Source organism: Bombus pyrosoma, linkage group LG7 (genome assembly GCF_014825855.1).
Source record: "Bombus pyrosoma isolate SC7728 linkage group LG7, ASM1482585v1, whole genome shotgun sequence".
Classification (NCBI taxonomy): domain Eukaryota; kingdom Metazoa; phylum Arthropoda; class Insecta; order Hymenoptera; family Apidae; genus Bombus; species Bombus pyrosoma.
The window spans coordinates 13,316,866-13,331,452 of record NC_057776.1 but is presented as its reverse complement, the minus strand read 5'-3'; the positions used below and the strand labels follow the sequence as shown (position 1 = coordinate 13,331,452).

At 34.7% G+C, this 14,587-nt stretch overlaps 1 protein-coding gene across 9 annotated transcripts in view; it reads right to left on the bottom strand.

The window, feature by feature from the left end:
• Positions 1-14,587, bottom strand: part of LOC122569776 — a 348,929-nt gene that overhangs the window by 41,356 nt on the left and 292,986 nt on the right. For 8 of the 9 annotated variants that reach the window (XM_043731353.1, XM_043731355.1, XM_043731354.1 and 5 more), the window contains one exon: positions 2,678-2,842. In XM_043731353.1, the coding sequence (XP_043587288.1) occupies positions 2,678-2,842 (165 nt within the window). Of the gene's footprint in view, positions 1-2,677; positions 2,843-5,583; positions 5,783-5,853; positions 5,875-14,587 lie in introns of those variants that run through there. The other variant, XM_043731361.1, reaches the window with a different exon arrangement.

Here is a 14,587-nt window from a genome sequence, read left to right as displayed (position 1 = left end):
TAATCGATCTTTAAATAGCCTGGAAAAATTTCCATTCATTGGTTACCGCGTTATCAAGACAGACATACAAATACCAGGATCGGAATTTAGATTACGACAACCACCGGGCTCGCTGCGAGTGAAATTCATTCGCTCGGACATTCCCCCTACGTCGAAACGTAAAAAATTCGAAAAGTGTATTGCCTGTGATGAAAATAGCTCCTACGTTCGCTGACGAATAATTCGAATCTATCGCCTGTGTCAAAAATAGCAGTATCTGTGGAAGAAAAAAAAAAAGCATCCTCAGAAGGAATAGGTGACGCAATGAATGCGCCGTAAGCGCGATACACGGAACAATGTATACAACGAACACACAGTCGGACAGGCATGAAAAGTAATTAGCCTAGAATGAATTTTTCTCGGCAGGTTTCATACACGCGAATGTAGTCGACCCTGAGCATTATTGCGTATCAAAGGCGGATAAAAGTCACGGAGGAAAACGTTCCTATAGCGATTCTTGATTTTGGTTCTACGCAAGCATTGTACAAGATATTTTTAAAGATTTCGCGAGCTTCTGAAACTTATTAAAAAGAGTAGAAGATGTTTAACTAACATTTACGCTAAGATCAATCGTTTCGATGAAATACATAAAAATTTGTTTTCACACTTGTAAAACTCGTCTTTCGTGTTTTTCATTTTAATCAATTTCCATATAATTTTCAAATCCAATAGATTTCAATGCAACATAGTCCATCAAGGATATTACCTGTAGGTTATTCACGATAGAAACTATTCTAAATTTTTTATCGTAGATCATCGTAGAAAACGCTAATTGAATCAGAAATTTCATATCTTATAGCCTTCAAAATTTTCAATTTCCTTCGTTACTAAACGTTTCATCGTCGAAGTCTCTTCGAGTTTAATCGTCTTCGTCCGATGATTTTCCTTCTCGAACGACACTCGACGACTGAATACCGCCTCTCGAAAGAGAAAGAAAGTAATTTGCCTCGTTCTTGTTTACCTTTTTTCTCCCGTTGTTTTTCATTAGACGAATTTTGATCCCACGAAACGGCCGAGCTTTTACGGATATCGTTCGGTCTCTTAGGGTGCAAGCAGCCTCCACGAAAATACTCGCTGCATTGTTCCCTCGAAAACGCTCAACTACGCTGTAGTCCGGCTTTGTGCCTCGCGTGCTCTTTTTCTGCGATTTAATCGCCATATAATTATTTCGTTGAAACGATATTGTGGCACGCGTCTTTAAGAATCAAAGTAGACCACTTCCCACGATTCTACACGGTCTGTTTCTCAACGGCGTCTTTGGAGTCACCCTCTTAGTCCTTGTCGCGTGTTCGATGCTTTCTTCTTACCCCGTGGAACTTTGGTTAAACAATATTTTTTCTTTCGTTTTTCGTTTCGCTGCTATGGATTTTCCGATTTTTGCATTCTTTCATTCCTTATTTTTTATGCTGTTCAATGCTTAAGTGGAGAGTATAGATACTTAATATTAGAAATAATATTTACGTTTCGCGATAGATAATTGATTTATGCGATTGACAGTCTGGTTGATGCAATCTTTTCATCAGCAGTTATCTTGCTTCAAACGTCTTTCTAACAATATTTTCAGAACTCATTTCGCGAGTCGTAGTATTTCAATCCATTGAGAAATTTTAAACGTTAGCAACGTACACAAATTATTATTTAGTGATACAATCGTTTAGTAAAAATTCCGATCTTTTCCAGACGGATTATGGATACCGGAGAAAATCTTGAAAAGATCGAATAATAATTAATATTTGACGATGATAACATTAAACTGTCGAGTATGATACATTTATCAAATTCTGTTTATATTTCATTTGTAAAGCAAACATTATTTCATTCATATCATACATAATTTATTTTCTTTGATTGTCCAGAAACGTATTTTCCTAATTACTTCGAGCATTACGATAGATATATCGGAAAAATACATCTCTTTCATCGATACAATTCATTGTTCTGTAGCCCATAAATTCCATGCCTAGTGACAAATGATTAGCAATTCTCTCATGCTGGTAAATTTTAATAATTAATTTAAAGTTTCACGTGTGACGGTCAACGCGAAAATATTCGATAATAAATAACAGATAGGCACATTTTCAAATTGCCAGTAACAGATAGTAAAAAATATTTTGCCTGATTGTTTAGTAATTAATCGTAGGAATTTTTACTACAGTAAATTTATTAACGCGATTGCAACTGGTTATTTTACAAAAATCCGTAAGTCAAAAGAAACGGATTGAACTAATAATCTTTAAAAAAAAAAAAAAAAAAAAAACAAGCGACCACGACCACCGTAAAAAAAATATAATAATCTTCAAATACTTTATTTCCAATCGTCGTTAAAGATATCAATACCGTGTATAAATAAAAGCCTTCGTAGAAACATCGTATCAATTTCTACTTTCTTCTCTGCACAATTTTGATCATCAAAAAATAAAAACTTCGTTCCTCCGACTATACAACTATTTTTAACGAATCAGAACAAATCGCAACTTTCGTAACAACCCTTTCCATCCAAAAATTCCAAATCTTCCAACCTAAATTTCAAATCCTTCGTAAATTGAAGCACGAGCAGGGCGAAGATTTACCGCGCGTTTTCGGGAGACTTGTCGTAAAAGCACAGAGGAGGGAACATAAAGAGATCGTAAAAACTTACCCAGATTGTCGGGCTGGAAGTGATGATAGCTCGCGTGATGCGAGGTATGATGACTCAGGGAAACATTGCGCATCGAAGTGGATGTTTCCTGATGTTGCAGTCTTTGCCTGGCCACCGCGATCCCAACCGGAACACCACCGGTTCCTGCATTCGACACCACGATCCCTGAAAGACAGATACGCGTTCGTATAAATTTCCACTTCCATTTTCGCGCCTTTTCTCTGCGAATACTCCGCCGGCCGGCAATAAGCGCGAAATGAAAAACTGTAACGCGGATACGCGGTGTTCGCAATATGCGAACCTTCGCCTGATAAATCACACGGCTGTGAGCTGAAGTTTGAACGACATTGCATGCTGCGCTCGCGATATTTCACGCCGCTACACAAAAGGAGGTGTGTATGTGAATGAATGCTCCGATTTTTTTGTCATTTCTATGGCTTTCTTGTTCTGCGTATAGGTTTGAAGTATGCCTGCTAATTTGTCAAGATTCAGGCCAATTGGAAGGATTAATACGTTTTAATACGTACGCTACCGCTCAAAGGTATGTTACGCACTTGCTTTTCTTCATTTTTTTTTTTTTTTTTTTGCTCGTAGAATATAATTCGATCACGACATTATAAATGGAGAGTTCTAAGACGATTTATTCCTTGTTAGGGTTATCGTAGATTATTATGACACGATGAAATTTATTTTTTAAATTTAATATATGATAAAGCTATTGTCACCTGTACGTTATATTAGGTTGTCCGAAAAGTGTCTTTCTTTTACAAATACGTCTTTTACAACGATGCATCTTTATACGAACATGACAGCTAATCTGTCAAACGTTGCGATCTTTATCTTGATAGAACAAAATGGATCATACGTAATTCGATGAAATAATATAAAACGAAAAATATCGTGCATCCATTGTTTCCTTATAAAACGAAAGAAACTTTTCGGACGACCTGATACATTTCAAGTTATAGGTAAAATTTCTTCCAGATTGATAAAAAATCTATCGTGATTAATCGGAGTAACGATATATAAGACAGGTTAACGCATCAAGGCATCTTACATTCATTTTCAATATTCCATTTGATAACTTTTAAGTAAACTATGCAAATTTCATATAATATATATTCGTTGATTTCACAATTGCTTTCGAGTTAGTTTGCCACTAATTCATACATTTTAGTAACATTCCTGATATTAAAATATAAATAAATCAAAATGTACACATACTTATAAGCGACAGTGTTCGTCTCAGATCTAATTGTAAGACTACATATATACTTTTGTGTGGGATACATTAATTTAAAAATCGATCAAGTAACATCCTACAATTGTTTTATTAATTGTATTATCAATCATGATGAGCGGGAATAATCACTGAATAAATTTCAAAACTCATGGCCTATCAAGAAAATTATACGAATTTGAACTTTCAATTATTTCTATCTTTTTAATACGATTCGCCTTAGCTGCAATATACCTCGAATGTAAAGATACTCGATTTGTCGTATAAAAGAAATCCGTCTCTTAATATCTTGGAAGCACACGATAGTCTGAGAGATCTACAAGGAAAAACATGGAATAAAGAAGCAAACCGTACTTCGATTCATCGATTTCTCCTACAGATGCAACGCTATATGCAATATTATCTATTTTATAGACAGACATCAATATAGATTTATTTGAATAGATTTTTACGACGAACTACCTCACAAGTCAACTTCAAACTTCAACACACAGATGTTTCTTCGTTATATACACAGAATCAGTAGAGATAAATGAGTATTGACACGTATGTGCATTGAAAATCTTGAAATATCTTACAAAATCAATCAGATTTTGATAACAAACTTTGATAATCCTAATACTTCTAAGTGCGAAATTTATGAAAAATAAATTGTGTAATTCTATTTATATAAAAGAAGAAACAGGTGCAATATTACAATTTGTAATCGCATCGGTGCACGGTATCACGCATTTAATTTCGTTATCCTGAAATTGTTATCTATTTCTAATCGTTTAAAATATATGTGTACGTAGATTCGTCCAGTCGTCTCAAGTACTCTGTATAACTTCATTGGAATCCGCGTGTTTATTCTTTCTTGCCTTACATAATTTCAAATTCATGCACTTAGACATCTTTATACCTCTTCCACCCATACACACACCTAACTATCGGCACCTACCGCTTTTCTTTCCATGAACAATGTCCAATCAATGCAGTTACCTTCCACAACGATCGCACCCAACATCCTCTCCAACTATTATCTTCTATCGTATCTACAATCACTCTTTCTCACACCATGTACAGCAGTATCAACAAAGTAAACACGAAGTATCTTAACCGTTTCCATCAAATATCAAACAACTATGGTAAAGTGGAAAAGCGTTAACTTTTCACTGGTGTTCCAAGGCACCTTACGGAAAGTCTAAATCTTATATAATGTCAACGTCATTTTAATATTAAAAGTAATATTAATATTAAATATTCGTACTTGATAATATTGAAGTAATTATAAGGTACCAATTGAAGGTTACCGATAACTTACTATTAGCGTTATAGCTATGAGCTTTCCAAAATTCATCCGATAGGCTGCAGTTCTCTTATTTATTCAATTACCCAAATTTCATTACACGATTAATATCCAATTCTCAAGAAACAGATGTAAATAGTAAGAAATATTTGACGAAGTTATGACAATGTAGGATAGAGTTTAGACAACTGCCTGAGAGTATTCGTTAAACAAGCAATTTGTTACGAGATTGTCATAATTCGAACACCTTGCTACCTCCATTATAACGCGTCTTAAAAGAACGAAAGCTTCCCACGGTATTGAACTTCTATCGTTACTGGCTTCTGGCCTCTACGCGTCTGCCTAAAATCCATCCTCGTAACTCATCCCTAAACTCACCTATCGCTACCTGCGCCTCCGCTCATATCTGTCGGCCAAACCGCCAACGCGACTTCTCATCTCCTTCGACTTTTCCACGACGTTAAAAGTCCATCGATCACGGCACGATCCAACGTAACAAAGCAAGCTCGACCCAATCAAACCAAACGGAACCCAACGTCACAAAGAAGAAACAACGAAAGTACTTGAAGAACGAAAACTAAAAAGAAAAAAGGAAAAGATGTTCGAGGAGGGAAACGAAGCGGAGAAAAATGAAAAGAAAGAGACGACCTCTTGACGCGGCACGCCGACGATCGATTCCCGCGGCGGACTGTTGGAATCAGATCTACCGAATGAATTCTCACGGCGGCTCTCCCACCCTCGCGCGCGGCGCTCTTTCACGTTTTACTCGTCGTTATTCCGCCGCGAGATACTTGCTCGCATGACGTAACGCGCGCGGATAAACGTGGGCCGTGGATCGTTCCAATCGTGGGTGTAAGTGTACGTGTGCCAACGGGTACCAGGGATAGACACATAGGGTCGAGACTCTTTTGAGCCACGCCTTGTGTTTGCGTCGCCATGCGTGCCACGCACCTCCTACTTAACAAGGTCGTTTCTCTCCTTCCCTCTTCTCTCTCTCTCTTTTTCCCTTTTTTTCCACTCTATCTCCTTCCCTTCTCTTGATCCGTCCCCTTCTACTAGCAATGGTTCTTCCTTCTCTTTCTTAGCCCTTTAACGTCAGCCCTTCTTCGTCCTGTCTTCTCCCTTCCTCGTTGGAAGTTCTTCGAGCACTTGCTGCTTTCTTTTTCACCACCCTTCTTCAACTTCTTTTCTTTGGATCTCATGGTTGACTCGTAACTTCCTTTTTGGCACCCTTCTTCTTCCTCTTCTTCTTGTTGCACGCTTTTATCGTGCTCGTCTCTTCCTCCTCTCAGCCTTGTTAGTTTTGTTTTTGGTGAATCGATTACGACATCTTCTGAGAACATCGGGACGACGCGGTTTCAGTCTGATCGACTTCGGTTTCCAACGCTACCGAGTGTATACTCGAATGATTTTCGATGGAAACGGTGGTATTCGTTTTGGAAAAAATTAATCTTTTCACGCGTTTCTACCTTGGCTTAGTTAACATTGCCGGTATTCTAAGTCTGTTTCCGCCGGATTTGTCAAGGTTGTCGTAGAATTTAATATTCTTAAAGGAAAATTTGTTACTGGAAATGTCCTTTTTATACTGTGGCTTCGAGAAGAGTGAATTTCTAATTAAATTCTATTCAATTTTACGTGCTTTGTATAAATGATCTTACGTCCTGTTTCCTGAGGGGCGAAGCTTTAAATTGATTAAACAAACAAAATTAGATCTTTTCCTTTCATTGTTATGTAATGTTTTATAATGGACTATAACGTCCGTAATTCGCAATTTCTCTGGTACTCAAAAATGTACAATGTAAAACGAAATAATTTCTTCTCTTAAATTACACAGTTTAGTTATAAGATATTTCTCGAGAAATTTCAGTGTTCGTTTAAATAATCAAATATGGACAAAGGAATGTTTATATTTGTAATGAGATGACGAACTACTTGTAACCCTTTAGAATTGTTCCTGTGTTACTTACATCTTGTTATTTACGTTCCGTTGTCGTTTACACAGAGGCATATTGTCCAAAATAAGCGCCCAGAAAGTTAATATTTAAATATAAAAGCAGAAGTTGTTTTCAGTGATAGCCTCGTAAATTTCAATTATTATCACAGCTATCATTTTTAAATTCGTACGCATATAAATTATTCTATACAGATATTAAAAGTTAATCTATAATTACATCATAATTTTTCCAAGATAAAGCTCAAACATATATTGTTGTGCATAGCGCGATAAGAGCACGATTCACTCGCAACTACGATAAAGAGAAATGTTTCATATATATCAAAACCCGTATGTTCAAGAACATCTCACAAATCCGTTGTCATTTATTTCATAGTGTGGCTGGCTTAGATTTGAATGGGAGTCAATGACTATCATCACCGTTTGTCACGTGAAGCGTGACACAAGACTTTTACGTTAGAATGGTGCTCTTATGTAACACGTGACGTTGAATCGCACAAGCTTGACACAACTTGCAATAGAGTAATGAACGAATAAAACTATGGAACAGGAAGAACAAGTGAAGAAGATTACGTAATGTCAAAAAATATTTATTACATAAGGAAATAAACGAGTAACGTCTAAATTTTTTATAATTTTCGCGATAAAACGCATAAAAACATCATCCTGGAATTATTAGGTTGATCTATCATCATTAAGGACCAAATGAGATAACACGTGAAAGTTGCATAGATGCAACGTTGTTAGAGAACGTACGTTAAGCACATTACCGTTTTATTAAGTAACAACAAATCTATCAAAATACTAGACACATTACAAAAGCCTATTACAAATATTAAACAAAAATAATTTCTATAGCTTAAAGAGAAAGATAGTTTATCGTAGAGATGTAAAATATCTCAATTTCCTCGAATTTCATCAAATCAGAGGATATAGCTGGAAAAAATAAATGACAGTTTAACAAAATTTCTCTGAATTTATGCAATTTTGCAGTATACAGATACAAAGAAATGAAAAGAATTTGTTTACTTTAGTTTCCAAATTTTGCTATTATGATACCTAATATGATATTTATTTGAATTAATTAAAATATGAATTTTTTGCTAAAATGAATTTACGTACTGTCTAGCAACACAAGTCGATTTAATATTTATTTTAGCAGATGTAATATTCTCCCACGATATTAATAATGTAATTCTTAAAATGTAGCTTCTATGATCGTATGTATATTCAAATTTTTATTGCTGTAGATATATAGGTATAAAAATGGCTCTTCAATATTCCCCGTTTTTAATTGCAGCACCAATTTATGTTGTCTATTATTTTTAATTAAGGCGTTTATTACAAGCGTTTGTTACTATATTGTATTAAGTTTCAAAACCAACAAACGAACAAAATTATCCGCCACCAGCATTCCACCCACAAACCAAGAGGCAAGTTCAAAAATTCAAGAAGAAGGACGATGGTAACACGTTCGATAAGCAGGAAATCCGTCAGATAACTGCAATCATAAACCTCTTTCGATCGAAATATTATCAGTCAATAGTAAACATAAAGCCTCGTCCAAAAATTCGAAGAGAAAAGCGATGGTATACTACATTCGATAAACTGGAAATCCGTAAGATAGCAGTAACCGTAAGCCTCTTTCGATCGAAATACTATCAATCGATAGCAAATACAAACTCTCGCTCGAACACTTCAAAAAACAGGACGACGATACGACGTTCGACACGTAAGAAAACCGTAAAAGATAATAAAAATCGCGAGTGTTTTTCGTATCGATACAAATTCCTATTTCCGTCAATATACAATCGATCAATATAAAACGCAGCTTCGAGCACAATTGATCAATCTCACACAAAGAAGCAAGTCGCTGCGCTATTGCTGCTAAACATTTCCTGTGACTCTTCCTCCCCTTCCACCTCTCTTTTTTTCTCTCGTCGTGGGTTACACGAATAAAACGAACAGCCAGCCACAACGAGGCCCCCTTTTTATACGAGCGATTCGTACTGATTTTCGAGGGTTTTCTCGAGAAGGGTTCCACTCGAACAGTCGACCTCTCATTGGTCGACTGTGGTTAACATTCAACCCCCTCGCGCCGAGCCTCGTTTTCCACCCCTAGGCCACGCGAGAAATTAATCGGCGTGCACAGGACCTGATACTCTCGTCTGGGCGGTGCTTTTTCGCCGTGGTTTTCGCACCGTAAACTCCTTTCGACGGGTCTTCCGCATCGAAGAATCCACCCCTTCGTTGCACACTCGCGTGTATTATATCGCGACCATTTCAAGCATTTTTTAACCGAGATTTTATTATTAGATCGGTGAAAATTCATTTGGCTTTTGATACGATTTTTAATGAAAGTCAAATTTTTGTTAAACATAAAGTATATTAGTATAGTTCTTCCAACCTTTATCAGAGATTGTGTGTCAATTCGAAGTACAATTTGTCCTGTAGATTGCTTCTTTATTCGTGAACGATCTTCCGTTTGACAAGGGGAGATTGGCAAACCAGTAGATTCAAAAAGATGTTGGGACTTTGGGGATATGTAGAGGATATATAGCTACGTATTATGCAATTCTTTTTTGCTGGGCAGGTGTACTCGAAGAGGGTGGAATTGATCCTTGGAAGTCCCATCATTTCTTGATTTTTATAACTCGCTATGACATTGATGAATCTTTTACCAACTCGTAGTTCTTATCAGAAGAAGTAATTACTGCCTGTAAACATTTTTTCAAATTTTTCTAATCTGTAAATTGTCAATTTTTTTTACAAATATTTACAATTTTTTACATATTTTTTCATATCAACATTCCTAAATATAAATCACCGGTCCTATCAATTAATTGATTGATTTTTCAAGTGTCTTTGATAAAGCAAAATATGCGAAATTATAATAAATTGTAATTGAAGTTGTAAATTGTAAGATTAATTCGCTATTCTAACATTCCCTCATTCCAATAGTTCATATTTAAGATTTTCTTCGTTATAATAATATTTGCTTATGCATATTGTTCCTTTCAAAGCAGAGAACACGGATCCGCAAGAGTACGCGTATCTTGTATTTAACAATAGGTAATGATCGAAATATCTATTGAAGTCATGAAAATTGGAGTTAGATCGTGCCGCTATTCAGAGTGGAAGAAGTGGCCTTGAAGGGTCAATTGATTTTAGAAATGAAATAGTATCATCGAGATATTGAATGGAACCAAGTGCCAGAATTATAAAACTTGACATCTATAACACTAACGCACACAATTATACTGTGCAAAACGATCTTTATTTCTAACCCTTTCATTCCAAAATTATTTAATAGGAACAAACATTTGTGTGTAATTTTTCTGACTATTAATTCTGGCAAATAAATAATTCATACGAACATTTTCATACTTGGAAACGTATAAAAATTGTTTACTATAATTCCACATTGAAAGTAACAAAATTATTTGTTGAATTTGTAGAAATTGTGTATACTTGTAGTGTAATAATATGGGAAAGAATTGTTTTAAAAAAAAATAATTATTGAGGTATAATTTACATGAAATTTATTTGCAAACTACGGTGTTGCATTGATTCGGAGCAGCGTACATAGATACAACATTGTGCTTGAAAGTTATGAGGTAACTGAAAATAAATTATAATTAAATTCGTCTCGAATTTTAATGCGTTATGTTCTATTTACGAAAACATAAAAAGATTTGCTACTTTGTAAATAGCTAAGAGAAAGATAATTCTCCTACTAGTTGACGTAATTTTATCCTAAAATATGAAGGGAGTGAAACCTAGAAATTCCTTCCACGCCATAAATATTCTAATGAGTATTTATCTTTGTATATCATGCGCATTTTGAACACTTTCGTATATTTAATTTCCCCATAAATGAATAAATATTTTTTATCTACCTGTTTGTAACACTATCGTCTGACAGGTGGAACCCATTCTACGTAATAAATCTGAATATATACGTGCACTGCGGCTCATAAGTACTTACGTTTATTTCGCCTGTACTTTAACAATATGAATGTTACTAAAAATATATGAATTAATGTCAAACTAATGAACAAAGGTAACTTTATTTTATTTTCCACGAAAATCCATTAATAATAAAAACGAGGAGAGATACACAAGTGTGTATAAGTACTAGGAAATTAATAGCTAAAACTAGTCCTAGCTGATACGTAATTAACAAAAGATAACTAAGTACTTAGATAGAACTTCGATACCAAGAATTACTAATTAATAAAATAAGAACATAAACAACGAGATAAACGAGACCTAAAACGACACAAGAGATCGTTGCTGCCTGCCTGTGTTTAAGATAAGCGACATGATTGCATAAAAAAGATCGGCGAATGTACGTGCACTATTGGCACACACTATTGTAGAATTCACACATGTATGTATATTATATGAAATTTAATTTGTTTACTTAAAACTTAGTCAGCGTTAAATTAACCCTCCACCTGCATATCTGGGTCGTTTTCACCTAGTAATTTTAAACATTTTTTAATTTTATCTATATTTTCGTTTAAATTTTGCTTCGTTTAAAAAGATTAAGCTAACACCCAGCAATAAAAACTATTGGATGATATTCTAGAAAGTTGGGAGTATATTCGAGAATTGTTTGGGATTTTTTAAAACACAGAAACCTAAAAAAAAAGCTGCATGTACTTAAATGACCCAGTATGCAAACAGCGAGAGTAAAAATAAGGTTTCAGACGGAGGGTTAAAATTAAAATTGAATGTGTGCCTGTTCCATATATTATTACTTCGATTAATCACGATAGTCTAACAGATAACAAAATATTACCTGTAATTTCAGTTAAATGTATAACATACAGCTGGTAATTTTTTTATTGCATATTAAATTCAAAAAATAAATTTGATCGTACAATAATGTTCTACGGCAGCCCCAATGCAAGAAGAAACAACCCCAGCTCTTTTTCTTTGTAATTTTAAATTAAATTTAAAAAGTAGATTCTGTCAGAGACAAGCGAACTTCTGAGCGATAATGTATATATTTGCATATAGCCATGCGAACAAAAAGGATAATAATTCCTATGTTTCATATATTGTATCACAAAACTATTCTATTCAAAATTTTACTTCTCTACTTTTTATTCAAAGCACCGAAATTCCTTCTGTGTGGAACTGAAAAGCCTATAAATCGCAACGAAATCACAATGCTCGAAATATACAAAGCACCTAGTTTCCCACAAAGGATCCCTTAATTCGACCAACGAAATCGATTTCGTCCGTTTCTCGCCGCGAGCTGCCAACCGGACGATGTTTGCCAGCTCGCGAGGAAAACACTGGTATATCGCGAAACGCGAAATTATTGTAAATTTCGTGGCCACGGAACAAACCGACCGGTCGTATCAGCTTGATGGGCAAATTCGTGAGCGTTTCACAGTAGGCATCGATCACTACGCGAAGGCCACAGAGACTATGATCGTGAAAAAGGAGAAACGTTAGATAAGGACACTATACTATCGTAAGAATCTCGTGTCAGGCTTCGAGTGACAAACGTTGATGACGGCCATTCGCTTTCATTCGAGTCTACGCAAGATACGCGATGAAGTATGCGGTAAGGTCAGGGATTTGTTAGGTGATCTTAAATACACGGATTCTTGCATATGCTTGTACGAAACATTTTTCTTCATAGTTACAAAAATGAATCGTGTTGTATGCAATAATAATTCTTTGAAAATTATTTTCGTAAGACTATGATAAATTAAAATACTTAATAACTGTATAAAATAGTTGTGCGAATTTATAAATAACAATTATGATAATAATTGTGATTCACGCAAGTATCACTGGAAACAATCTTCGATTACCGGTAAATTTTGATCTTAATCGTTTGAGCGACTGCTCCGTCTGTTGTTTTTCTGTATGAAGAAGTCTGTGACGTTGGGGAAAAAATAATTTCCTTTATATTGCGTTTAAGACATTGAAATATTACAATGGTGTATTTTAATAAAATGAAAAAACATAAAAAATACCTAGAAATAAATAAATGCGTTCTTCATACGTTGTTATCCTACGATTAAGACGAAGACATTTTAACATCAAATCAATTAACAAGATATTCATAAGGACAACGAACCCTTTATTATACAAACGTATAGACGGCAGGCGAAATTAATACAAAAATTCGTGGACATTTCGCTGTACCGATTATTAGGAAAAATTATTAGGAAAATGTAGCCTGGGGACAACTACGTAAAGGGTGAAACAAGAATCTCGCCAATTGTGAGGACGATTCGACGATAATAGGCCGGCAGAATCGATAGAGAGAAATTTTCGCGCGGGACGCTAACGATGACGATTAAAAAGTATGGACGCGATAAAATCCGCGCCGGAAACGGCCCTTTTCCGTGGATCGAACGGAAATTCGAGAAGTTCGGAATATTAAGAACCAATGGGGAACAGGAGCTGGTTGATTGCCTTTTTGTGCGAACCAGTTAGCGATCTTTGATCGCTGATATTTGCACGGAAGCGGAGAAAAGTAAGAGAAGATTGTGACGTTTCAGCTTGAGATTGATTCGATGATGTTGGTGATTGAAAAATGTTATTTTCTACGATTCCTTTGTAAATGTATTTACATCTATTTTACTATTTTTTTTCTGCATAATATTAAGCGTATCTCTCTTATAGTTTTATCACCAAAGTTAAAGTTACAAGCAAAGAAAGAATTTTCTGTACGAAAACATGTATTTTAAATTCACGAAAACATGTATTATTTCAAATTCGTATTCCTTTGAAGTCAAAATATCGCAGGCAATTGTACATATTGCGAACAACATTTGTGAATTTTTTGAAGTTTATTAAATGTATCTACTTGTTTAATCTTTTAATATAAGAATAAATAATGTTTCACATGATATTTTAAAGAATTTTTACTATTATTATGCCAATCTCTACTGTAAGATCTCTTAATGAAACTGTGCGAATGAATAATGTAATAGCAGATAAGATACAATGTGATAAAGATATAAAAATCAGTAATTATAAGAATCAAGAGTAAATTATGTTAGATGAAATGTTGGGTATCATAAAAATAACACAATTCTAGATTATTCGTCTAGATTATTCTTCTACGTTATTATACTACAAATCTACATAACTAATTAAAAAATCAAGAAATATTGCGTGCTACTTTATCCTAAAATTATACATATTCTACATTTCATTATTTAAAATATTAATTATACATAAGGTGATGACTCGAAATACACAGATATTATGCAGATACAGAAGTATTATTTCAAATATCTATAGAAATAGTATAACAGTGAGTTCTACTTAAAGAAAAGTTCGAAATATTCCCAAAAAATTCGGATTTCTATATGCAAACAGAATACAATTTATCAGAATCTTTGGAATTAGCTAATGCAACAATATAATCCTACAAAAAGTAATCGTCAA